Raw genomic sequence first — 26,707 nt, 5'->3', positions numbered from 1 at the left:
CCTGTGATGTCCTGGGCTGTGTCCACTACCTTTTGTGGGGCTTTCCGCTTAGGGGTATTAGTGTTCCCGTACCACAGCGTGATGCAACCAATCATCACACCTTCCACGACTCATCTGCAGAAATTTGTCAGGATTTTTGATGTCAGACCAAACCTCCACAAACTCCTGAGCAAGTCAGGGTTCTGACATGGTGCCATTAGTGTGCTGTGACCAGGATAGTGACTCACAAGAACTTAAATTTGCTCACCCTCTCCACCTCTGATCTCCCAATGATCATTGGATCTTACACCTCTGGTTTTCTGTTTATAAAGTCAACAGTCAGCTTCTTAGCTTTGGTGACATTGAGTGCGAGATTGTTGTTGGTGCACCGTTCAGCCAAGTTTTCAATCTTCCTCCTGTATTCATTGCCCTTTTTATACACCCCACTACTGTGATATCAGTGAATTTGTTGACGGTGTTGTGGATGTATCGAGCCGCCCAGCCATAGATGTACAGCATGTCAAGCTGTGGTGGTGCTCCAGTACAATGGAGGTTGTGGAGATTCTGATTGTGGTCTTGAGGTAAGGAAATATAGGGTTCAATTATACAGTGAAAAGAACTTGCTACCTGGACTTTCCGTATTGTAATACAAAGAACTGAAACCATTCCAAGTTCCAACTCGTTCACGAGATCTTCGTCCTCAAAAATATTCAGACAAGTTCAAGTTTATTGCCATCTGATTGGACATGTACAACTCCACAAAATAGCATCTCTTCAGACCATGGTGCACATACAAAAACACAGTACATAATGATCACATAAATAATCAAAATAAAAATGTAAATATTCAGGATGATCTACACAGTTAAAGGATATCGATCATCAGTTTCACAGCCCGCAGGAAGAAGCCGTTCACCAGGCTAGTGGTCCTGATTTTGATGCTCCTGTATGACCTTCTCGATGGTAGTTGGTTAAAGATACTGTGTGCTGAATAGAAAGGGTTTTCTATAATTCCTGAGCCCTAATTAAACTGTGCTCCCAGTTTTAATGATCTCTGAATAGACTTCCAGCCTGATGCTTTGCAGCTACAATACCACACAATGATGTAGGAAGGACACTCTCTGTTGTGCTCCTATAAATGGTTGTCAAGATGAGGGCTGGTAGCCTTGTCCTCCTCAGCCTCCTTAGGAAGTGTAGATGCTGCTGCGCCTTCCTGAGATATGAGGAGGTTTTGTGATTCCAGGATAGGTTGTCCTTTAATTTCACACCAAGGAACTTGATGCTCTTCACTCTCTCCACCTCCTGAAGTCCATAGCCATCTCCGTTGTCTTGTCCACGTTGAGACTCGGGTTGTTGTTTCCACATCATTTTACGAGCCTTTCAAGTTCCTACTGATGAGGCTGTGTACTGTTGTATCATCTGTAAATTTGATGACTCTGTTGGAACTCAATCTGGCAGTGCATTCGTGAGTCAGCGGCGTGAACAGTAGCAGGCTGAGCACACAGTCCTGAGGTGCCCTAGTGCTCAGTGTGATGGGGCTTGAGACTTTGCTGCCAACCCAGAATCCAGTTGCAGAGAAAGGTGCTGAGGGTCAGAAAGGACAGTTTATCCACCAGCCTCTGATTGTCTTGAAATCCAAACTGAAGTCAATGAACAACAGCCTGGCACATGAGGCATTGTTCCCTTGGTGGGTCAGGATGAAGTGGAGGGTCAAGGCTATTGCATCATCCATGAACCAGTTTGGACCTTGGGCAAACTGGAATAGGTCATTGGAAGGTGCATTTTGATGCACCTTCAACAGCTGCTTGTTAGTCTTGTCTTGAAGAATGCATACTAGTAAATCTACTCAATATAACCCAATCAATACAGTTGGTCTTTTTTGTTGCAGTCTGTTTAGACCTGATATCTTGCATTTCATGCTTTCACTTAACATTTTAGACCCTATTTCTTGAATCCCTATATGGTTGGAAAGTTGTTAATGAGTATCTCATTAATTATCTGCCTGGAGCTGCTTGGGAAATCTGTCAACATATTAAATGACCCTTCCAACTCTGTTCATACTCCATTCCCCAACCCCACTGTCAGGCAGAAAACACAAATTTCTGGGTTTAAGGACCATTTCTTTCCTGCTGTTATTAAACTCTTAATGGACTACACAATGGCAAATAAATGAGGATATCCTTGCATCATATGCATTAAATGGTAGGCTATTGAGATGTGCAGAGCAACAAAGGGATTTAGGAGTTGTGGTAAATAGTACCCTCAAGGCTGATAGTAAACGTGGATAGGCTTTTTCAATTAAGAGTGGGGGAGATTCAAACTAGAGGACATGGTTTAAGATTGAAGGGGGAACATTATAAGGGGAACATGAGGGGAAATTTCTTTACGCAAAGGGTGGTGGGGATGTGGAATGAGCTTCCGACAGACGTGGTCAAGGCAGGATCATTGGTTACATTTAAGGAAAGACTAGATAGTTACATGGATAGGAGAGGACTGGAGGGGTATGGACCGGATGCTGGTCAGTGGGACTAGGAGGGTGGGGATTTGTTACGGCATGGACTAGTAGGGCCGAACTGGCCTGTTCTGTGCTATAAGTACAGTTTCTTTAACTGTACTTTTCTCTATTTGACTTAATGTCACACTATTCCCTACATTCACCTGGATGTCATGCAAAATGAAGTGTTTTATAGTATCTCGTTAGACATGACAATTAACAGTTTAAATGTATTTAAATTTAGACCTACTGCACAGTAACAGGCTCTTTTGGCTTACGAACCCATTACACCCAATTGACCTACAACCTCCAGTGCATTTTAAAGGGAGGGAGGAAACTGGAGCCCCTGGGGAAAACCCACGCAGACACAGGGAGAACATACAAACTTCTTACAGGCATGCAGGATTCGAACCCCAGTGCCAGTCGCCTGTGCTGAAACAGCATTGCGCTAACTGCACCACCCTAATTTGTGAACTAATAATGAAAGTCACTTTCCCATGCTGAAGAGTTTGGTTGTCTCATCATGAACATGGTTAGCTAATAAACAACTGCTTAACTTGATGTTTATGAAGAATCTGTTGGCTATAGCTGGTAATTTTGCATAGACTTGTATATAAATAATATCTTTTTCTTCTTTGGCTTGGCTTCGCGGACGAAGATTTATGGAGGGGGTAAAAGTCCACGTCAGCTGCAGGCTCGTTTGTGGCTGACAAGTCTGATGCGGGACAGGCAGACACGGTTGCAGCGGCTGCAGGGGAAAATTGGTTGGTTGGGGTTGGGTGTTGGGTTTTTCCTCCTTTGCCTTTTGTCAGTGAGGTGGGCTCTGCGGTCTTCTTCAAAGGAGGTTGCTGCCCGCCGAACTGTAAGGCACCAAGATGCACAGTTTGAGGCGATATCAGCCCACTGGCGGTGGTCAATGTGGCAGGCACCAAGAGATTTCTTTAGGCAGTCCTTGTACCTTTTCTTTGGTGCACCTCTGTCACGGTGGCCAGTGGAGAGCTCGCCATATAACACGATCTTGGGAAGGTGATGGTCCTCCATTCTGGATCTTCAGCAGCGTGGACTTGATGCTGTTGACCTCTGCCATCTCGAGTACTTCGACGTTAGGGATGAAAGCGCTCCAATGGATGTTGAGGATGAAGTGAAGACAACGCTGGTGGAAGCGTTCTAGGAGCCGTAGGTGATGCCGGTAGAGGACCCATGATTCGGAGCCGAACCGGAGTGTGGGTATGACAACGGCTCTGTATATGCTTATCTTTGTGAGGTTTTTCAGTTGGTTGTTTTTCCAGACTCTTTTGTGTAGTCTTCCAAAGGCGCTATTTGCCTTGGCGAGTCTGTTGTCTATCTCATTGTCGATCCTTGCATCTGATGAAATGGTGCAGCCGAGATAGGTAAACTGGTTGACCGTTTTGAGTTTTGTGTGCCCGATGGAGATGTGGGGGGGCTGGTAGTCATGGTGGGGAGCTGGCTGATGGAGGACCTCAGTTTTCTTCAGGCTGACTTCCAGGCCAAACACTTTGGCAGTTTCCGCAAAGCAGGACGTCAAGCGCTGAAGAGCTGGCTCTGAATGGGCAACTAAAGCGGCATCGTCTGCAAAGAGTAGTTCACGGACAAGTTTCTCTTGTGTCTTGGTGTGCGCTTGCAGGCGCCTCAGATTGAAGAGACTGCCTAAATAATATACTTTGATGAGAAGTGCCAGAAAATAAAAGCTCATTATTCTTATTGTGAAATCACGAGTTGATGATGTCAAATTGTACCTTCGTACACATTGATTGGTTAAATGAGAATTTGCATTATTTGAAAATTGTCACAAGTTGGCACCTCTAAAACCTATTTGTGAAAATTAACTCTTGGTTTCCATTTTAAAACAGCATCCAGAGCAAAATTAACAATGCTGAATACAGTGTCAAAGATTCGTGGACAGGTAAAAAACCCAGGCTACCCTCAACCAGAAGGGCTTCTTGGAGAATCTATGATTAAATTTGGGAAGGATCTTGGAGAAGAATCAAATTTTGGTAAGTGAAGTATTTTGATAGGTTTTTAGTGAAGAATGGATTAGAAGAACATGACATTGTTCCTTTCTTGGAAAGGGCAAGAAAAGTATTGAGCTGTAAATAAGAGATACAAAGGGCTTTGTAGCTAACAGAATGCAAATTATTTTTAATAATTCCTTGCTGTAATGATATTCATGTGTGGTTTTAAAATTTTTAATAGTCATTCTTTTAAAATTCCCTTCAACATTACATTTCTCTTAAATGTGTCTGTATGCCAGTAATTCTGCTATGCAGAAAACCCATGAGATGGGCTTGGGTGGCACTGTTGGATGGGGAACTGATGGCAAGATTTGACGTTACTTTGCTTTTAGAGTTTGGGATGCTTTGTGGGATAACTGAATTGAGATTGTGTAGATAAGCTACTTTAACAATTGAGCTTTTTTGTTTTTCAAATTGACTCTTGGGTTTGTATTTGATTTGGAAGCTAGTGAATCCTGGAATTCGCTTTTCAAAGTCTCTGTGTAATCTAATGATGTGCATCGTTTGATTCTCCATATCTTCTGTATTTGAGTGCTTGCAGTGTAGAAGAGACAGACAATTATTAATATTTCTATCCTTCTTGGCTATTCTGGTGGCCACATTACTGAAAAAAATCTATCCATTATGTAACTGAGGAATATCGATTGGAAATATTTCACGACAGATTCTTGAGTCATGTTGAGTAACCTAGCTGATGGTGATAGAAATAATAAATTAATAACACCCACCAGAAGATATGACACTGCAGTCAAGCTCTCGTTGATAGTTATTGACTCTGATGGAACATGTACTTACAAGTCAAATAAGGACACAGTTAAGCTTGGCTATGATTCCTCTTAGTTCAATTCATTCTTCGGTGACATACGTACAAGTTGCACTCTGAGATATTAGAGCACAAGCAGTATGTCAGAAGAGGAGGGAGAACATTTAAATATACAGTTAAAAGTCGTTTAATCATATTCTTTCCATTTTTGGAACTTTAGTTCATTATATTCTAAATTATCTGATTTCAGGAGGGGCTCTCATTGATGTTGGGGAATCAATGAAGCGGATGGCCGAGGTTAAAGATTCTCTGGATATTGAAGTCAAACAGAACTTTATTGATCCGTTACAAAGTCTATGTGATAAAGATTTCAAAGAAATTCAGGTAAAAGGACGTCAATAGGTAAACACGTTGCATTGGTGATTCGCAGTCCATCTTGTTTCCTTCAATTTCTTAAAACATACACCTCATCAATTTGGAATGTCCATTTCACAAAGCAGATGAACTGTCATGTTGGCCTTTCACATTGGTTCCATTTAGCATGTCTGATGCAATATAGGAGTGTCTGATGCAATATAGGAGTGGGGGAATTAATGTGAATTTGTTTTGATGTGGCATTGACATTTTTGTGATGCCTATTTTGTTGAGGCCCCTGTCATAGATGCCATATGAATTTTGTTATAATTGTCGATGATCATTCAACTGATTAATCCAATTTATCAGTTTAAAGTCATAAGTAACTGAATACAAAGACATAACAAGCTTAATCAAAAAACATATAACTCAAATATTTATAAACATGAATAATGAGGTTGTTTAAAATGGATTAATGACTGCATTTTTAAATTTTATGTGTCTGTCCATTTTGAAATTTCATGTCTCTAGTTGAGCAAAAACCTTTACAATTTACAACCTTTGCAAGATGCAATTTCATTTTAATACAGTAAAATTACAAAAATCCGGCATATAGTTATTTAGAAATCCTGATGGTTTGGCACAATATTCATCATCAGGTGCTGCATTGTGAGGCTGGGGTCGGGGTTAGAATTTATAGAGTCTGGAATGTGGGTTAGGTTGCAACAGGGTTTGAGTGGTTGTATTTTTTCTGCACACATTAACATAAGTTTCACTGGAAAACGTATTACTATCATGTTTTTAAAAAGTGGAATGACTGTGTTTGGGTGTAATGAGACAACATCCTGTCCGCACCATGTCCCAAGGATGTTTTGTTGTAGTTTGGTTTTTGTGAAAATGGCCAAAAATTAAATGTAAAACTACCATGTTTCTCCTCTCAAGGCTAATGAATTCAAAGCTATATTTTCAGGGTGTTCCTATTTATTTGTATTGGGTGTGTTTCCTCAAGTGAATATAACCCAAATGAATGCTATGGGGAGCTGTGCTTATACAGTGAAACTGTGGTTGTATTTACAATTATATTTAATATTTTAAGTTAGTTTTGCTGGGAGTTTCAAACATAAAGATATCAGTCATGCAAATACAATCTTCTGTGATTTGGAAATGAAAAGCCATTATATAGGGGTAGAGAGGAAAAAGTGCTGTATAATAATTAGATTGTTGATACTTCTTAAAAGTGATAATGTTAAATGTTTGTAATTATTGAAGGTTACCCAACCTGCTTCTGGGCACCGGCAGAGTGACTCATGATTCAGCTAATCAATGAAAACTCGAATCAGACTTTGGACATATTGTTCTTGATAAAACTTGGAGGTCACTCTTAAGTTTTAATAGATAACAAAAAATAAATTTTTCAAATCCAGTTTAAATTATTTTGTGTAATTAATGAATAGTTGTTAATTCTATTCGGCAAATCCACAGAAATAGACTGGGTGACAGCTCGGAGTGATAGGACCCTGTGTGATCTGCTGCGTTTATCCAGCATTTTACTACAATCGTAGTGTCTGTCGATTTTTTTTGTTTCACTCCAGATTCCTATTCTTAAAAATAAGAGCTGCGTGTGCATTATTTCTTTATCAGGAAAGTTACTTTTCTGTGCAAGACTAAAATCTGCAAGATTTTTTTATTTTATTTTATGCAGATCAAAATAAAGTCAATTACATAGTGTAAAGAATTGTAAATAAGAAAAAAAAATGCTATGTTACCACATATCTGAGCCCAGCAATCAACAGAATTGAGTCTGGTTAAAAACTGGGAAGATGCTTCTCGACATGCTGTAGGTTTAAGGTACTGCCAGGCGCAGGAAACAATGAAGACACACATTCTAGCTTTGAAAAACCAGCTGAAATCTTCCTCTCAATTTTGCAGATCCCTATTCTGACTTGATACCTTTCCACAGGTGAGGAAGACCTCCTTTCTATACACTCCACCCCCCCCCCCCTGCACACCCATGATCCTAGAGGCCATTATAATATTTTTACCGTCTGCCTCCTCAAACAAAAATCCACAGACTGCTCTGTCAGCAAGTGAGAGAGAGAGAAAAGATTGCAGTAATCTTTGTATATATTTCATGGACGAAGAGAGATTGATTTGGTCTGTAGAAGCTTAGCATAGACTCAAGGTCATTCTGCATTGTTGGATTGGGGGTGATCCAAAGAAAAGCAAGCTGAATGCCATAAGGTTGCCTGAACACAAAGCTAAATTGTAATGAACATGATTCTAGTGCTCACTTTTTTTTAAAAAAATTCATTCTGTAGGGAGCTTTGATGTACTACACTAAACTAGTTCCCAAAAAAACCAGTTTGGGGTCTTGACCGTGAAAGTCATTTTAAACTGTTGTTCATTTTGATGGAATTTTTGGTCTGGATGTCAGAGTACTTTTTAAATACATCTGCCAATCATACGTCAATATTGATGTTGCAGTAGAGGTTAAAGTAAGCTAGTATAGCATCTTTAAAGTGGCTGAAGCAAATTTGTATCTGGTTGCACTGGTTATAAAATTTGCTTGGAGTTGGAACAAACAAATCTGTAGACGCTGGGGTCGAGTGCCATACAAAATGTGCGAGAGGAACTCAGCAAGGTCACGCAGCATCTATAGGAAGTAAAGGGTAACCAATGTTTTTGGCCTGAGCCCTTTGTCAATTTGCTTTCACTTCTGACTGTTAAATTAACTTCCTGCACTGAAATACAATACTCAAATTGTTGCAATGTACAGGACAAATATAATTTATCAAAAAGTATTTCACAGCTGATACGAATGATTAATAAAGCTCACTATATAGCTTAATAATTTGATGTTCTGTGTGGGTGTTACTGTAGTTGCCATGTGAACCAGAAGCAGTAGATTTGATCCTGATTTTCCTAATTAAGATTTTGTTGCACTTTGGGAATTCATGCATTTTACATATTAATTTTGATATTGCAGCATCATTTGAAGAAACTGGAGGGTCGCCGCCTGGATTATGACTACAAGAAGAAACGACAGGGTAAAATTCCTGAGGAAGAGATTAGACAAGCTTTGGAAAAATTTGATGAATCCAAAGATGTGGCAGAAACTAGCATGTACAACCTTTTAGAAACTGATGTAAGAATGACTTCAAAACTCATCTTATTCTTCTAGTTTCATTTTTGTACATTTATATTCAATGTTTAGAATAAATAATATAGCCTTGATAAGAAGTGACAAGGTTATAGTCTGTGATTCAGGCCTCAGTTCACTTGGAAGTTTATAATTGGAAGACCCCTGTGGTTTAGTAAAAAGTATGCCTTGGCTAAATGGAAAAATGGTAGCTTAAGTTATGTTCTTGCTTCAGGTCGTGATTCATTGGATCTGCTCAAATTCAATTGTGATGACCTTGTTCAAATGATTTCCCATCACGCTCTTTTTTTGGCTAATGGAATGATCTTACCAAAATGCCTTCTGATTGAAAGGCAAGTAAGACCTAGTCAAAATGTTGTTTTTCTGTTGTGCCTGTCTTGCTATCAAATGCGTCATCCACATATTCAAGGGTTGCGCATCTGACTTGTTTGAAATGTTAAGCAATTCTCAGTGTTCTATTATCCAATAGAGATGACATAAAGAAAATTAAAGTAATGCATCAGTGTAACTATTTGAAGTTTTATTTACAAGTCGACCTTCAGATGTCGGGTCCCCATTTTCAGTCTCACTTTCATGTATCGGGTGTATAAGTTAACCCCCCCCTCCCCTCCAAAAATCGCAATGACTGAGCTGTTTGGGTGTTGGATGAGTTTGGTTGTTCAAATGAAGGCTCCAGCAAAACGACAAAAGTATGAAGTGAGGTTTAAGTTAAAAGTAATAGAAATGGCCAAAATATCCAGCAACTGCACTGCTGCAAGAAAATTTGAGATTTATGAGAAGTTGGTAAGAGATTGGAGAAAGAAAGAAGAGGCTTTAAGAAAAATCCCAAAAAGGCAATGTTCGATGAGAAGAGGAATCACATTGGCCAGAGTTGGAAAATCACGTTGCAGAATGGGTATGGGAACAGAGGCAAGATTGCAACATAGTCAAGCGAAATAAAATAAGAGCATTTGGACTGAAGTGGACAAAGTGGACAAAGTTGCACCCAGAACACAGTAATGATTTTGAAGCTACAGTAGGCTGGTGCAAATGAACAGGAAAAATCTGGTATTACGACAAAAGACAAAAATTGCTCAGAAACTACTGAAAGATCTTGACCATAAAGTTGGGCTGATATCCCCTCCAACCGTGCATCTTGGCGCCTCACAGTTCGGCGGGCAGCAACCTCCTTTGAAGAAGACCTCAGAGCCCACCTCACTGACAAAAGACAAAGGAGGAAAAACCCAACACCCAACTCACCAATTTTCCCTTGCAACCACTGCAACCGTGCCTGCCTGTCCCGCATTGGACTTGTCAGTCACCAACGAGCCTGCAGCAGACGTGGACATACCCCTCCATAAATCTTCTTCCGCAAAGCCAAGCCAAAGAAATAAAAGATTATATGTAACCAGCAGAAACATCAGATTACCTTGGCAAATATTGGAAACATGGACGAAACCCCAGAATTTTGACATTACAGGTACAGAATCCTTTATCCGGACATCTAAAATCTGGAAAGCTCCAAAATCTGGCAAGTGGGGAGACAGACGGCAGCGCGAGTCGGGCAGGTGAGGGGGAGAGACCGGCAGCGCAAGTCGGATGGGCGAGAGGGGAGACCAGCAACGCGAGTCGGGCGGTGGGGGGGGGAGAGGAGATGGCAGCACGACTGGAAGGGGGTGGGGGTGGATATTGAAGCACAATTCAGGTGGGTTTAAATCTGGCTTTCCGAAATCCAGAAAAATCCGAAATTCGGAACACACTGTCCCTCAAGGGTTCTGGATAAAGGATTGTGTACCTGTATAGGCAATAGAACAGGTGTGCAAACAAGTACAAGCCAAGAAAGGACCAGGTTTATGGTGCTGTTAATGTGCATGGCCAACAGGATAAAGTTCAGACCCAAGCTAATATAGGAAATGTGTGGAACAGGCAGCCAGGCAGTTTACACAAGGAACGGCATTTGCTGGTCCGGGATTTTATTTTAGTCACTTAAGTGAGAACAGTAAAAGTAGATTAGCACTAAATATTTACTTACGTGGCGGTTATCCCAGGTGGTTTGTCGTCTCTATTGCAACCTCTAGATGTCTGCTTGAACAAGCCATTCAAAGACTATGTGCATGAAGAATGGAATGCATGGATAATGAGTACAGAAAAATCGTTCACAAAAGCAGGGCAATGTGTGCTGCATCATTTGATGTGCTGTGTGACTTTGTGCTTAAAGCATGGGATAAAATGAAAGTAGAGACTAATATAATCGTTTAATAAGTGCAATGATAGTTCGCAAGATGATTTATTGTGGGAAACTGATGACAAAGCTGAAGTCGCGTCATCAGATGCAGACTGGAGCCCATAAGATGAGGGTATGGATGTGATTTCCGCGATCTTAGCTTAGGATTCTAAATGTGTTTTTTTTTAATATAAAAATTTTGTTCTAATATACTGGTAGCATGAAAATTTGTTGTAGTTTTTTTTGTTTTTCAAGGGTCGACTTGTACACTGAATGAGCAGTTTTTTTCTTTGAATTTAAGGTATCAAAAGTATTTGACGTATAAGTCAACCACTACCCCTCCCCTCCCATTTTTGAGGGTTTCAAGACTCGACTTGTACGCCATAGTACTTAAAAAAAAAAATTAAAGATTTGATCTGAGTGAGTGAGATTTCGAATGAGTACAGTTCATTTCTGTAAAAGCAAAAGTTTTCATATGCACTTAACAACAATTTATGTTCTAATCAATTAATGTTTTCCTTCTAATTTGATATGATTTAATTCTACATATTTTCCAAACAAATTTGGCTAAGAACTGCGAAATAATTTAAGTTCTGTGGATGGGTTACTTCCAAAATATTCATAGCTTTATTTTGAATAAGACAATTGGTAGGAAGGAAACATTAGCAATAAGAATCAATGAGCCACATTGCCCATTAAGACATTTTAAATGGATTCCCCAATGGTCTCCTCATCTGAAGCAAAAATACAAACTGTTTAGGGGAACTTAGCAGAGTTTCTCCAGCCCTTTATAATGACTGGAATCTGGGGGTTTTTTTTAAAAAAAAACAATGCCTTGATTTCCTTGTCTTGTTAAATGTGCTCTGTGTTTTTGATTCCAAACTAGTGTTAAAGAAAAGGGTTCAACAGAAATAAATTATGGGATATGTAGGCATATTTCATGCTTGCTTTATCAATGGTATTAGACAATATGGGCTCATTATGATTAAAGCCAGATGTATTTTGAGAAAACTAAGTCATTGACAATCTTACTTGTGAGCAGTTTGCGCCTACTTTAAATAACTTAAATAAAAGGAAAATGATTTGTGTTTGCAGATTGAACAGGTGAGCCAAATGTCAGCCCTGGTGGAAGCACAACTGGATTATCACAGACAAGCTGTACAAATTTTGGAAGAGCTCTCTGATAAGTTAAAGGAGAGGTAAGACATGACTATTTCATTGAGATGTGGATGTTTCATCCATATACAGTTAATTGTATGGATACCTTAAGACAAGGTATTTGTATTTCCTGATGCTCAATTGTGCAAAAAAGTGAAAGTTGATGTTAATATATGTGTGCTTTGAAAAGGAGAACTTTAAATATCCCATTTAAAGCAGTTAAAATACAGGAAAATAATGCATATTATCACGTTATTACTGTATCTGCTGGTTAGACCAATCAGAATCATTCAGATTGGAAGAGTCCAGGTTAGAATTTGGCAAGATGATTATTTAATTTATGGAAAGTAAATACCACTATTTCTGTCTGAGGAACAATACGCTCAATAAAAAAATGTGTTGGAGAAACTCAGCAGGTCATGCAGCCACCATAGGAAGCAAAGGGTAACTAATGTTTCAGACCTGAGCCCTTTGTCGGAGGAATGAGCAAAAAGCAGGCTGGTGCTTGCTGAGTGCTTTCAGGAATACTATATTTACTGATGTTAAGTAGGAAAAAAATTGCATTTGAGGCATGGCAAGGTATGCTTCTAAACTGTCATGCCTCAACCTATTATAAAATGCTTTATGTAAAATGAATCAAAATTATAATAGTCCATTTTCTGCTATCCTGATGAGAAGGTTACATGCAAGAAGTCAGATTTTTTTGGCACCTTGCAACATATAGTGAGGACTGAGTGAATAAGAGTTTTGACCTCCATGAAACATAGTATACCTAAGATTAAATGTTTGGGGATTGTTTCTCCCAACTGCAAAGTCTGAAATTAAGAATTCAGTCTCAGACTAAATGGTTGGCTCTGAAAAAGACTTCACATAGAGGCTTCTGAATATATGGAATTTTCTATCTTAGGGCAGGTTATTGCTGCATAATCGAGAATAAAGAGGTTGTAGATTTTTAGAAGGAAGTGGATGTGAAGGTAGTGCAGAAAGATAGATTAATGTGACCTTACTGAGTGATTTTTTTGGACTGCCTGACACTGGTGGGATCCAACTTGAAATTTTGAGAATTTGAGCAAGCCTGAACAAATGACTCTAATGTCCAGAACTTCCAAAATGAGATTTAAAGATTTTGCTTTGTATTTTAACAGCATTACAAACTATAAGAAATGGAAGTAGACGGTTGCCACCAGTCAATAAAATTATTACTGATCTTTTACCTCCGGTGTCACTTTCTTCTATGAACCCCATATCCATGGAATATCAGTCTTGAGGGACTGAGGTACTTTGAAACGCTTTCGACCTCCCATGCCTTGGATGGCATGGTTAGCCTAGTGGTTAGTGTGATACTACTCCAGCCCCAGCGACCTGGGTTCAAATCCTGCGCTGTTTGCAAGGAGTTGGTACATTTTCCTTGTGACCTGTGTGGGTTTTCTGCAGGTGTTCCAGTTTCCTCCCACTCTCTAAAATGTACAACTTGTATTCTAACAACTCTAACCCATTTGAATGTTAACATTGGCTCACTTCTTGTATATCTAATGCAAAACTGTTATTGTTCACCGTGTTGCGACTCCAAACGAAAGCTCGTAAATCCAAAAGCTCTTGTTCATCTCAAGCAAGCATTTTATTAGAAACCCACTTAGTGTCTGTTACCCCTCACAAATAATATTGTTTACAATTTCTAAAAAATCAAAGATAGCCAAATGATTAACGACACGTTGAAATAATCGACATTTTGAGTGTAGACTGCCTTTTACAGAACCACATATTTACAATGGGAGTGCATCCCATCTGACAGAACCCGCTTTGAATATTCAAATACCAGTAGCTAGTCTGAACAATGACTAAAAATTATGATTTATACTTTCTGTCCCAACCACTGGGAAGCCCTCTCATTGTCAAGCTTTCATGTTTAAGTGTATGTACGATCTCTTGCTCTGGACTCCTCACTACTGTAAATCGCTTTTTTGTTTAAGTCAAACACTTGTTATGTCATTTTGAAATCTGAAGTTTTCTAAGCAGAAAAAGTTTCATTTGCTTGTATTTCATCAGATTTGGAATGTATTCTTAATTTTGGAGGAAGGATATTAGTTAAGGACAAAGCTAAAATCAAATTTTTTCTTTAAAAAAACTAAGTAACAAAAGTCCTGGCAGTGCAATTTCCTTTAGATTCTTGGCTACATTAAAGTTGAAAACAGTTACTAGTAAATTGAGAATCTAATTTTCATTATGACCTTTGCAAAAATATGAATGAGAGGTTAGGGTAAAGTCAGATTGTCTAAGACTAAGACTGAAAGAAGAACCCAAAACCAATTTTACAAGTTTATGCTCAGAGAATTTCTACTTCATTTTCTATGGAGGTGTGAGCAGCTGTGTAACGTCACCAATTCAAGTTAGCGTAGTGAGGATAAAATTGAGAGGAATTCAGGTTTAAGTATTGTGGAGAGCCTGGGAAAATCTGGCACCACAGTATTGTTTTAATGGTTTTTTTGGTAAATGAAGGACAATTGTAACAGGCCTGAAAATTGGACTACATGTACTTGAATACTACCCTAATTTGAATTGGCAGTTTGTTATTGCGTTTCATCAATCAATCCTGTTGTAGAATTCTAGTTTTATTGATTCTGTTTCCACATTCAGACCATGAGATATTTTGTGTAAAACTAAAGTAGTTGTATAAATGTTGACCATGTTCTATGAAATCACTTTTTAAAGAAATCAAATTATATAACCACGCTAAAAGTCTGAATAAACTATGAAGGTACAGTACTAACTAACCTGTATGGGCAGCACCGTTAGCGCACTACTGTTGCGGCACCAGTGATTGGAACTGGGATTAAAATCCTGCCTTTTCCGTAAATGGTTATATGGTTATGGTTATCTGTAAGGCATTTGTTCGTTCTCCCTGTGTCTGAATGGATTTTCCTCAAGGGTTCTGGATATCTCCCACCATTTGAAATGCACCGGGGTTTCTTGGTCAAATCAATGTAATTTAAATTTAGTAACCATATAAACTACAAATGATTGTTTCTTTGAAATTTGTGAGTAACCTGATGAAAATGCAGGAAATTATTTCCTGTTCTGATGCAACTTGCATTTTAATGCAGAAGTGAATGTCGGGGAGTTGGGACTGAGGAACTGTGAGGTAACTTTGCAGGTTGGTTTATGTGGTTATAAAGAGCATTAGAACAGAAGAAATAAAATCTCAAATAGGCTATTCAGCCCCCCCTCCCCCCCCCCCCAGTCCCTCGTCTGCCATTTGATAACCTAACCACACAGCCTCGCAACCTGAAAATGTCTTGCTTAATATTATTTTTTCCTGCAAATCAGACTTCAATCCATGCCACTTTGTTATTTCCGATGCTGTATGGTTTAATTTGTTTAATAAAGTCTTGTATGACACTTTATCATCAAAAGTTTTTTTAAAAAAACACTGATTGGTTCATCCTGATCTCTTTTGCAAGTTGCAGCAATTAAAAAAAACTCAGCAGATCTGTGAAGCACAAATTCCTTTTACAATTCACATTCACCACACTGTAGAAGCAGAACAGAAATGCCACATGAAGTTGATGTTTGAAACAACGGGTGCTTTGATTAAAACTGATCTCTTGTACATGATTATGGTACAGGTTTTATACTCTCAATGACACAATTACAGAAACTTGATTAACTTAGTTTTATTGTTTTCATTACAGAATGGGAGTTAAATATCTAGTTATTGGCAAGATAAAGGTTTAACTTGGTTAACAATGGGTCTAAGTTTCTGTTTTCAATAATGTTACGATTGTAACAACCAAGCCAATTTCCTATTAACAACAGGGTGTGCATGTGATAACATAATTAACTGTGTTTTTGAAATTTGGGAGCCGTCACTGAATTCTATGGCTCTACTTTTGGAGCTGTCTTCAGTTTCCTGTTACCACATTAGCACAATCCATATCCCTTTTTACTAGGTATAACCCTCAAATTCTTTTCCTTACATCGCTTGTCATTTCCTATTAAGAAGCCCTGGTACCATTTTCTTAACAACAGATTCCAGAATTTTCCCTGCTATTGATATCAGGTTAGCTGGTCTATAATTAATTAAGCAGATGCTGGAATTGTGGTGCTGGAGAAACTCAGCAGATTATGGAGCATCTATAGGAAGTAAAGGGTAACCAACATTTCGGGCCTTTGTCAAGGTATAAGCAACAAGAAAAAAAAACAGGCATGCACCTGAATAAAAAGGTGAGGGGGTGGCGTGGAGTGAAGAAGTAGGAGGAACACCTGCTAACACATAAGAGGTCTTGGGTGGATATGGATGGGAGAGTATGAGAAAAAAGTTAAGATGTGATAAAGGAGGGAAGGTAAGTGAGTGGGAAGCTGGAGGAAAGGAGACGGAGAGATAGGGGAAAGGGAGACTGGAAGCTGAAAAATTCAGTGATAATGGCTCCTGGTTGGAGAGTGTCCAGTCAGAATATTAGATGTTGTTCCTCCAATTTGCAAGTAGCTTCAGTTTGGCATTGCACAAGGCCATGGATAGTCATGTTGTAGTAAGAATGGTGTGTGGAATTAAAATGGTTGGCCATTGGGTGGTCCCTGTTACTGCAGCGGACAGAGCAAAGGTGCTCAATGTAAAGGTCTCCAGGTCTGCGTGCAGACTCTCCAATGTAGAGAAGGCCACATCAGGAGCATTGGATGCAGTAGATGACCCCTGCAGATTCATAACTGAAATGTTGCTCCACTTGGTATGACTGGGGCGAATAGTGATGAGGGAGAATGTATGGCCACAAGTGGAGCATTTCCTGCGGTAATGGGTAGGTAGTGAGGGGTCGATTAGTGAACTCGGGAGTCCCAGCAGCAGTGTTCCCTGTGGAAAGTGGAGAGGGCAGAGGAGGGGAAGATGTAACTGGTGGTGGGATCATGTTATAGGTGGTGGAAATTGTGGAGGGTAATATGTAGAATGTGGAAGCTGGTGGGTTAAAGGTGAGGACAAGGGGAAATCCTGTCCATGTCGCCTCTCAAGGGAGAGAGGGCCAAAGCAGATGTGCAGGAAATAGAGAAGTTCTGAACCTGTAGAAAAATAATTGGAGCATTGAGCTGGGGAAATGGAGAGCCAGTTCATTGGTCTGTGGAGGCATATTTCAGACTCTATAGTTTCTTTAGAAAGGGAGTGGAAGAAATAACAAAAAAAAACTGCATCTAATCTGTTGTCTTTCAATAATCAAACATTGGTTGAGTGCGGAAATTTCACTGATGGAAAGATCTGACCAAGATGCAGAAAATTAGTTTGGGTGCTTAAATGAGCTTCTGCATATCAGTACTGATATTAATCTTTTAGTCTATACAGGCTATTTATTCCATGCAAATTCATTTCATTTCTACATCAGCACAACAAACTTTACATAATATGAGTGAGAAAACCCCACTGAGTATGGTGTCGCAGCACATATTAGCCTAATTATAATATTGTGAAGAGATCACCATAATATTGTAATTGCAGTCATTGTCTATTAACAGATCTGATATGCCTTGGTGCCTCTCCAAATCTATTCCAAAAATAACTTTTAATTTCCAACAGGTGTTTGTGTTGTTGGCTGCTTGTCGAGAAGATTATATTGGAAAGGTTAGAAATAGTAATTAACAACACACAATATGGTATCCATTTAAAGAGCTTTAACCTGTCTCAGTGTAGAGTAGATTCATTTCTGGATCACAAGGAAGTAGGTGCCAGATGCTTTGTTTAAACCCACCCTCGATTGGCACTGGAAAGTGTGTGTGTGTGATTATTTAAGGAGTTCACCTTAAGGTAAGAGGAACTGTGCTTGTCCAGCTTTAATTGAAATTCCCATGGCATTATATATGAAGAACAAGAAGTTCAACAGATAAACCTGAACATTGTCTGAAACCACTTAATTATTCACTGTTTCCCAATTCTTAGCACTTTTACACAAGTAAAATGCAAGTGTAAAGATGATCACCAATGTACCAAAGCACCTAGGGGTTTCTGTGAAATGTGCTTAAAGACTAGATTAGCGTAATTTTCCCAATTCTTTTTCCAACACTAATTTTTTGTGGAAATTTTTACTCCATATTTGAAGTGTATATAATTGTCTTATCTGCTATCCATATACCATTATGGAGAAAATTTGGAAATCGATACTGCTCAGGATTCATCCAAGTAAATAACAATAAATAAATAAACAGGCTTTGGGATCTGTTACGGGCTACCTTTTATCAAATTTTATTTCAATAATTTTGTACTTTTAATTTAAATTTTATAAATGTTAAATTTAGCCTGTGCCTCCCAATTAAAACCATTTGGCCTATGACCCCCGGTACATTTTGAAGGGTGGGAGAAAACCAAATCAAACGCCAGAGAGAATGTACACACTCCTTACAGACAGCATGAGATTCGAAACACAGTCCCAGCCACTGGGGCTGCAACAGTGTTGCGTTATGGAGGAGAAACTACAGGTTTGGCCTTATTTACTTATGTTCTTGGATGAAGAGACCATTTGTAATTTATCCAAGATGGATGATGATACAAACTTGTTTGTGAAATTAAGGCCTAAATTTATTTGGGCAGATGAGGGAGCATGGAGATGGTGTATATCATGGGTAAAATTCAGGTTCTGGTAGAACAAATAGAAAAACAAGAATAGATGCTGAAACGTGAAGTGTTAAATGGGGGAAGAGTGATAAGAACAGGAAATGTCTGAGAGAGGGGACAAACCCAAGAATTCAAGATGACCATGCCCCGGCACTTTGAACAAATTTCAACTGAAATATCCAGCCACATCATGGAGAGAATGAAAAGGGCTGGTTATCTGAAATGTTTGAATTTATCAGTCCTGAGAGCTGTAATATTTCTGTCAGAATATATTACAGTCCTCAGGACTCAGCTTGAATTCAACAATTTCAGGACACCAGCCTTTCATTCTTTCCACAGATGTTGGGGTGTTTCACTTTAAACTTATTCCTGTGCTCTTGTCAGTAATTGTTGCTTGTTTGAATTAATTGTTATCTTTAGATTTTTTTAGTCTGCATCAACTTTCTTCTGTCTCACTATTCTTGGGTCCCAATCAATAGCCGGATTAGTTAAAACCACCGTTGTCTCTCCAGAAACCTCTACACCATTCTCCTCCCCCCATTCCCAAGTAGCTCTCGCAGATCTCCATGCCAGAATATTGGCAAGATGGTTGTTCTCTGAAGAAAAGAATAGAAAAAGTCTGTTGTTGGAGTTGAGAAGAATGAGATATAATAGAAACAGAAGATTCCAAGGTGTTTGACAGTGTGCGAGGTGTAAGGATGATTCACTCCACTTGTGGAGAAACTGATTTGGGGCCTTGAGATAAGGAGCTGACAATGTTAGACCATGACCATTAATTTCTACTCTGGGAGTTGTAAATCTTTACATTTCCCTTTTCAGTTGTTAACTATATTCAAGGTTGAGAGAATTTTGAAAATTTGAGGAATACAGATATTTAGCAAGCAAGTGGTTAATTGGGTATGATCTTTTCACTAAGAAAGTTGAGGGGCCAGATTATTTCCTGCTGATTTTCCTTATGCAAATGTATAGGGTAATGAAAATTCAGAATACAACCTCTCCACAACTTATGATCTTTGTGACTTAACACCATCCGTACGTAGGACCGAAAATAAAATGCTCTATCACTGGGATCAGTGTGGGGACTGATAGCGGGCTGTCGGGAGAGTGTAGGGCGGTCACTGGGATCAGTGTGGGGATTGATAGCGGGCTATCGGGGGAGCGTGGGGCAGTGGGATCAGTGTGGGGACTTATCTTTCTTATCTTTGGCTTGGCTTCGCGGACGAAGATTTATGGAGGGGGTAAAAAGTCCACGTCAGCTGCATGCTCGTTTGTGGCTGACAAGTCCGATGCGGGACAGGCAGACACGATTGCAGCGGTTGCAGGGGAAAATTGGTTGGTTGGGGTTGGGTGTTGGGTTTTTCCTCCTTTGCCTTTTGTCAGTGAGGTGGGCTCTGCGGTCTTCTTCAAAGGAGGTTGCTGCCCGCCAAACTGTGAGGCGCCAAGATGCACGGTTTGAGGCGTTATCAGCCCACTGGCGGTGGTCAATGTGGCAGGCGCCAAGAGATTTCTTTAGGCAGTCCTTGTACCTTTTCTTTGGTGCACCTCTGTCACGGTGGCCAGTGGAGAGCTCGCCATATAACACGATCTTGGGAAGGCGATGGTCCTCCATTCTGGAGACGTGACCCATCCAGCGCAGCTGGATCTTCAGCAGCGTGGACTAATAGCGGGCTATCGGGAGGAGTCACTGGGATCAGTATGAGGACTGATAGCGGGCTATCGGGAGAGCGTGGGGCAGTGGGATCAGTGTGGGGACTTCATGCCATGATTACATGCATCCGACTTGCATCCATTTCAAGATCTAACCGGTCGGTCAAAACGGAACTCGGGATGTATGTTGGGGAATTGCTGTTCACTTCAGTCGTCCCCTTTATACTCTCAAAACGACTTGTTTAGTATGACAAGTATAAGGTAATGCAGTCTGGCATGGTTTTGTCCATGCTGCAAGTTGTTCTGGTAGAGAAATGCAGAAAGAAAAATATAGCAGGAGTCTTTCCCGCCACTGACTAGGATCAGGTTGATCATCCGCTCAGAAGCCTAATTTCACCATCTCTCCACATTTCTTTATCCCTTTAATATCAAGAAAATATCTACTTATCACATTCCAAAATTTCGCTACCTTTGGGTTGAAGGATTTTTTTCTTAATCATGGTTCTCAATGGTAAACCCTGTCTCCTGAGGTTGTGTTCTTTGGTTCTGGACTCTCCAGAGATCTGGAATATCTTGACTGCAACTTATTTGATAAATCATATTAGTATTTTATGGGTTTCTATGAAGTCCCTTGTTGATCTTCTTTGCTGTTATCTTTCAACTCCGGCAACCAGAGTTCAATCCTAGCCTCCAATACTTTCTGTGTGGAGGTTTCAAGTTTTCCCTCTGCAACCATGTGGGTTTTCTCTTGGTCACTTCAGTTTTCTCCCACCTACTGAGGATGTGCTGATTGGTCACTATAAATTACCCCTAATGTAAATGGGTAGTATGAGAAAAGGGAGATACTTGATTGGCATGTGAAAAAGAATAGATTGCGGTGAAATGAAATTGATGGGATTTCTCTGAGACCTAGCATAGACTCGATGGACAGAATGGCTTCTTGTATCATGGAAAAATATGAAAAACTGCACCTACATTCCAAAAAGGGGTTTCGCCAAAGCTCTCAACACCGCAGCAAACATCCTTGCTTGTGTACTCTAATCTTTTTTGCAATTATGAGCAATGTGACAATAGCTTCTTTTTGCTTGCTGTAACTGAATGTTTGCTTTCAGTGCCTGGTGTTTAGACTATCTGGCCTTTTCCCTTTTTCTGATCCACCCTATTCATGTAATAATGCCTTTGTTTTTTAGAACCATATTGGGGTATACTTTTACATATTAAATTTGCATCTATCATTGCATTTGTCCAACTTTTCTATATCACATTGGAGCTTTTGATATACTCCAATAAGTTTATGTATTGCAATGTATTAATCATTTTATTACTATGGAATTTGTCTAATGCTACTGATTTTCACATGCAGGATACGAGATGCATCAGGACGCCCTAAACGGGAATACCAACCTAAACCAAGAAGCGCTTACACAGAATATGGAGATGCAGACCACTCTAATGGAGGGTTCTCCTTTAGTGGATCAACAAAATCACAAGGTGAGAATTTTTTTTAATGGTTCTATTATCGATAAGGCCGAATCTCCTCAGCAAACAAGCTAGACCCATTTGGCCGATATCTCTCTAAATCTTTTCCATCCTTGTACCTGTCTAAATGTAATTTAACCATTACCATTGTACCCACCTCATTCAGCAGCTCATTCAATGCACCCACCATCCTCTGGTGCCTTTTGAGTCCCTTTTATATCTTTCCCTTTTCACATTAAATCTATCCCCTTCATTATTTTATAACCCACTATAAGGTTCTCCCCTCAGCCGCCTACGTTCCAGGGAGAAAATTCCCAGTCTCTCAAGCCTCCTTATAATTCAAGCTTACCTGTCTCGTCAACGTGAGGGTTAGGTAAATGTTTACTGTAAGGTAAATGATTCAAATGTATCCAACTGAATGATACATTTTCTATAGTTGGGTAACCAGAACTGCAAACAAAGCTCCGAGAGTTTTCCTTTTAATTTCATGCATTTCAAGATATGTATCCAGTGGTATTTAGAATTGACCAAGAGATTCTGCCCTTTATGGTATGCCCAAATAAATTAGATAAAAGCTTTGCTGGTCTGTCTCAAGATGTACATAAAAAATAGCCACTTGTTTAATGTATGAGAGAATAAACATGACTGAGCATAGACACGTGAGAGGAAGGGAGAAATTTGTAAGGAAACAAGAACTGAAAGACTGTCGATCCCTCATCAAAGCATTAGACTGATTTGAAGTTTCTTGAATGAATTGGTCACCTGGCCAGCAGTTTGGTAGCAATATTTCTGACAAGGCATTCAGAGATTATCCATTCATTGTTACTCTACCACGAAGAACAGAAGTTGCTTGCCATTTACCATTTTTAACTAAGGTTGTGGAGCCCTTGAGCATTAACCACGGCAAGATCAAGAACTGACAACAGTATTTCTAATCTCCTATTTTGCTCCAGTCTTCCTCGCCTGCAGTCTCAACTAGAATTTCATACTTTATGGTCATTCTTCCATGATATGAAAATGGCTTTTAAAAAATGTTTTTAGTTCATGCTAACTGAAGACCATGATAAATTCCTATCTGTTGAGCTCATTAGCGTCAATCAAACTTTCACTCCCTTGTGCAGACAATTTCTTGTGTTTATAGGTATGGCAACTTTTTCCCCAAAGGGCAGAATCTCTTTGAACTCAGCAATAGATGACTTTTATGTAATTCCTTTGAGCTTTAACTGCATGAGCTGCATATTTGTGTTGGGAATTTGTCCATACTGAAATGAAATTCTGTATCCCAAAAATCCCAGGAGCCTCTGCTTGTGGCAAACTGGCCGAAAGCTGTACGAATGACTGTACCTCAACATCTCTTACACAAGGTCATTTTTAATGCGATTGAAAAATTACTTCAAGCATGGCAGACCCTTGCAGTGAGTTGCTGATTTAAGCCAGAACTAACACAATGCAGCCACTTTGCACGAGAACAAGATTGGACTTCAGTTTATTACCTGCGATTAGCCTGATCATAAAAGAATTGACACATTGAATCAAAGGGGCAAAAAAAGATGGGTTTGTGATTCAGGATCTGCGTGTTTTTGATATTCTACAAAAATTATAGGTCAGATTTTTTTCATTTTTTCTTTTCACTTACCTTTTTCCCCTTTGCATTTATTCCTTCTACTAATAAGCTCCCCTACTCTGAAGAGATCTGGCTTGTAGGGAAACACTGGATCAGAATCTTTTGAAAATCAAGTGGTCTCTTCGCTATTTAATAGAGAGTGGGAATGGCAGCCAGGGCAGGGACATGCTCCTCTTTCAGAATGTGGAGAGTCAGGGAAGCCACCAGTATCCCTAGGAATTAACGGGGAATTAACTAGGACAGGTCCAGTGGAAAAAGAAAATAATCGACGTGCCGGCATCAAATCACATCAGGAATGACGGCCTTGACCCCTACTCATATCCCGGCGTCATCTAATGTTGGCGTGCCGATTGAAGGTAGACTCTTCTATCTCTGGGGATGATTTGTGTTCAGTAGAAAAGCAGTCAGTGTCCTGGTTAGAGGTGGTCCAGTGGAAGCAGCACAAACGGCTTCTTATCCTGGGATACTGCACAGTCAATTAACTGGGATGCCAGTGGAAAAAAGGGCTTTTGTGATGAATGGCCATCTGAGAGAAGTGCACCCAACTGCAGCTCCTACAGACAGTGTTAGGAAATTGGAGCTGGGGTGGGAAGAACTCCAGATCATTTGGCGGGACTGAGAAGTGATTGGTAGGAGCTACAGGGATGCAATCACACCGAGGAGGCAAGAGGAAGGTAGCTGGGTGACCATCAGGAGGGCAAAAGGGAATAGGCAAGCAGTGCAGGTTACCCCTGTGGTTATTCCCCATAGCAACAAGTATACTGCTGAGGGGGATGACCTATCTGGGCCAGGCAGCCACCAGACCAGTAGCATCATGGTTGACTCTGAGCCTGAGAAAGGAAGGGTGAAGTCAGGTATAGTGATAGTCATAGGGAAATTGATTGTCTGGGGAACAGATAGGAGATTCTGCAGCCACAAATGATCCTTCAGGATCTTGTGTCACCTTCTGGGTGCGTAGGTCCAGGATGAATCTGAGTGGGTGAAGGGGGAGGATGAGCAGCCAGAGGTGTGGAATATATTGGTACTAATTCCCCCTCCATAAATCTTCGTCCGCGAAGCCAAGCCAAAGAAAAGAAGGAATAACATAGACAGAAGTGGGGTAGATGTTCTGCAAAGTAAGTTAAGGAGTTGGAAAAGAGGCTGAAGAGCAGGACCTCCAAGGAGCTAATTTCTGGATTACTCCTGGTGCCACGAGCTAGGGAAAGGTCAGAACAGGAAGATAATACAGAAAATATGTGTGGCTGGTGCAGGGAGCACCAAGTGTTTCAAGTTCTGGGATTTGTGGAACCTTTTCTGTGGAAGGGGTCGCGTGTAGAAGTGGGAAAGTTTGCACTTGAACTTGAGGGGATCCAGTATCCTGGCAGAGAGATTTGCTAATGCTGTTGGGGGAAGGGGGTTTAAACTGGATTCGCAGGGGGTGGGAACCAAAGTGAAGAGGCAGAGGAAGGGACAGTTGGCATACAAGTAGGGATAGCTAGTAGGGGGTATGTCTGGAAGGACAGGCAGATGGGGCAAAGTTGCAGCCATTGGGATGAATTTCATGCAACAGGGACACATAGTCAAAAGTAACAAATAAAAGGGCTAAATGTTTTGTATTTAAATGCATACAGCATAAGAAATAAAGGGGTAATTTAACATTGGCAGGTAAGATGTTGTGGCTAAAGGATGGAGATAATTGGGAACGTTTTGTCACAGTGTAACGAAAGCATAGGCAGGTAAGCAGAGAGGGTGACGTGGCTCTGTTGGTAAGGAAGGACATTAAATCATTAGGATAAAGGTGACTTTGGATCAGAATCATCGTGAGTTGAGTGAAAAAATGGCAAGGGTAAAAAGCTGCTGTTGGCTGTTCGAGACAGACCACGAATTAGAACAGCAAATTGAAGAGGCATTTCAGAAGGGCCAATGTTATGGTAGTCGTGGGGGATTTTAACAGACAAGTGGATTGGGAAAACCGGGTTGGGACTGGGTCTCCAGAGAGAATATGTTGAATGTCTCCAAAATAGCTTTTGAGAGCAGCCTGTTGTTGAGCCCACTAGGGGATCAGCTGTACTGGATTGGGTTTTGTGTAATGCATCAGAGGTGATTAGAGAGCTTGGAGTAAAGGAACCATTGAGGGGCAGCGGTCACAGTATGATTGAGTTCAATGTGAGATTGAGTTTTTTTTTAATTCTCAAAGTGTGGGGGGGGAGGGGGGTCAACTTACACACCGGATCTACTTTTGAGACCTTAAATTCACCGATTAAAACCAGATTGATATCAATTCGACGTTTAAGTCAATGCTGGAAGCACCTCTTCACCGTTGGCGCCGCCGCTCCCTGACACTTCCCACTGCTGGGCACCACCATAACCACTCCTACCTGGGACCCTGAAGTCGCCATCACTGCTCCTGCCTGGAGCACGATGTCGCCACTCCAGCTCCATAATAGGCCGAGGTGTTTTTTTTTTTAACTTAATTTACAGCTTTGTTACTTGTGATTGGGGTGTTTTAAAAAAATTTTTGGGTTGTTCCTGGGAGGCCTGGACAGCCCTAAAAATGAGGATTGACTTGTATGCCGAATATACCAAAAACCCTTAAAATTAGGCTGAAAAATGGGGGTCGACTTGTATGCTGGTCAACTTGTACCTTGAAATGTACAGTAACGAGAAAATAAAGTTAGATATTTTGGTATTGGAAGGAACTAGCCAAAGTAGATTGGAAGGGGACAGCCGAACAGAAATGGATAGAATTTCTGCAAGGAAAGCGCAGGATAAATGTAGACCAAGAAAGAGGAAATACTCAAATGGAAATGTGTCACAACTGTGGCTGACAAGAGAAGTCAAAGCCAACATAAAAACAAAAGAAACAAAAATTAGTTTTTAAAAACTTGCAGAAGGTCATTAAAAAAAAAACTCATAAGGAGGGAAGAGGTGAAATATGAAAGTAGGCTAGCAAATAACATCAAAGAGGATACAAAGGGCTTCAAGTATTTAAAGAATAAAGAGGTGAGAGTACAATAGGAACATGATGCTGAGAGACAAGGAGATGGCAGAGAACTAAATGAGTATTTTGCATCAGTCTTCACTGTGGAAGACGTTAGCAGTGTGCCAGATGTCAAAGGGTATCAGGGAAGGGAGTGCATTCAAGGGAGATGGTGCTCAGAAAGCTGAATGGTCTAAGGGTGGATACGTCTCCCAGGCCAGATGGATTGAACCCTCGGGTTCTGAAAGAAGTAGTGGTAGAGATTGTG

General features: G+C 40.2%; 1 protein-coding gene across 8 annotated transcripts in view; it reads left to right on the top strand.

The window, feature by feature from the left end:
* The window catches only part of sh3gl1b (SH3-domain GRB2-like 1b), a 99,385-nt gene that overhangs the window by 64,098 nt on the left and 8,580 nt on the right, over nucleotides 1-26,707 (top strand). For 6 of the 8 annotated variants that reach the window (XM_069928838.1, XM_069928839.1, XM_069928837.1 and 3 more), the window contains 6 exons: nucleotides 4,345-4,488; nucleotides 5,520-5,653; nucleotides 8,610-8,768; nucleotides 12,082-12,185; nucleotides 21,741-21,868; nucleotides 23,152-23,220. In XM_069928838.1, the coding sequence (XP_069784939.1) occupies nucleotides 4,345-4,488; nucleotides 5,520-5,653; nucleotides 8,610-8,768; nucleotides 12,082-12,185; nucleotides 21,741-21,868; nucleotides 23,152-23,220 (738 nt within the window). Of the gene's footprint in view, nucleotides 1-4,344; nucleotides 4,489-5,519; nucleotides 5,654-8,609; nucleotides 8,769-12,081; nucleotides 12,186-21,740; nucleotides 21,869-23,151; nucleotides 23,272-26,707 lie in introns of all 8 variants that reach the window. The other 2 variants (XM_069928843.1, XM_069928842.1) reach the window with 2 other exon arrangements.

The sequence above is a fragment of the Narcine bancroftii genome, chromosome 3 (assembly GCF_036971445.1).
Source record: "Narcine bancroftii isolate sNarBan1 chromosome 3, sNarBan1.hap1, whole genome shotgun sequence".
Classification (NCBI taxonomy): Eukaryota; Metazoa; Chordata; class Chondrichthyes; order Torpediniformes; family Narcinidae; genus Narcine; species Narcine bancroftii.
This window is presented reverse-complemented; position numbering and strand designations above follow the sequence as displayed.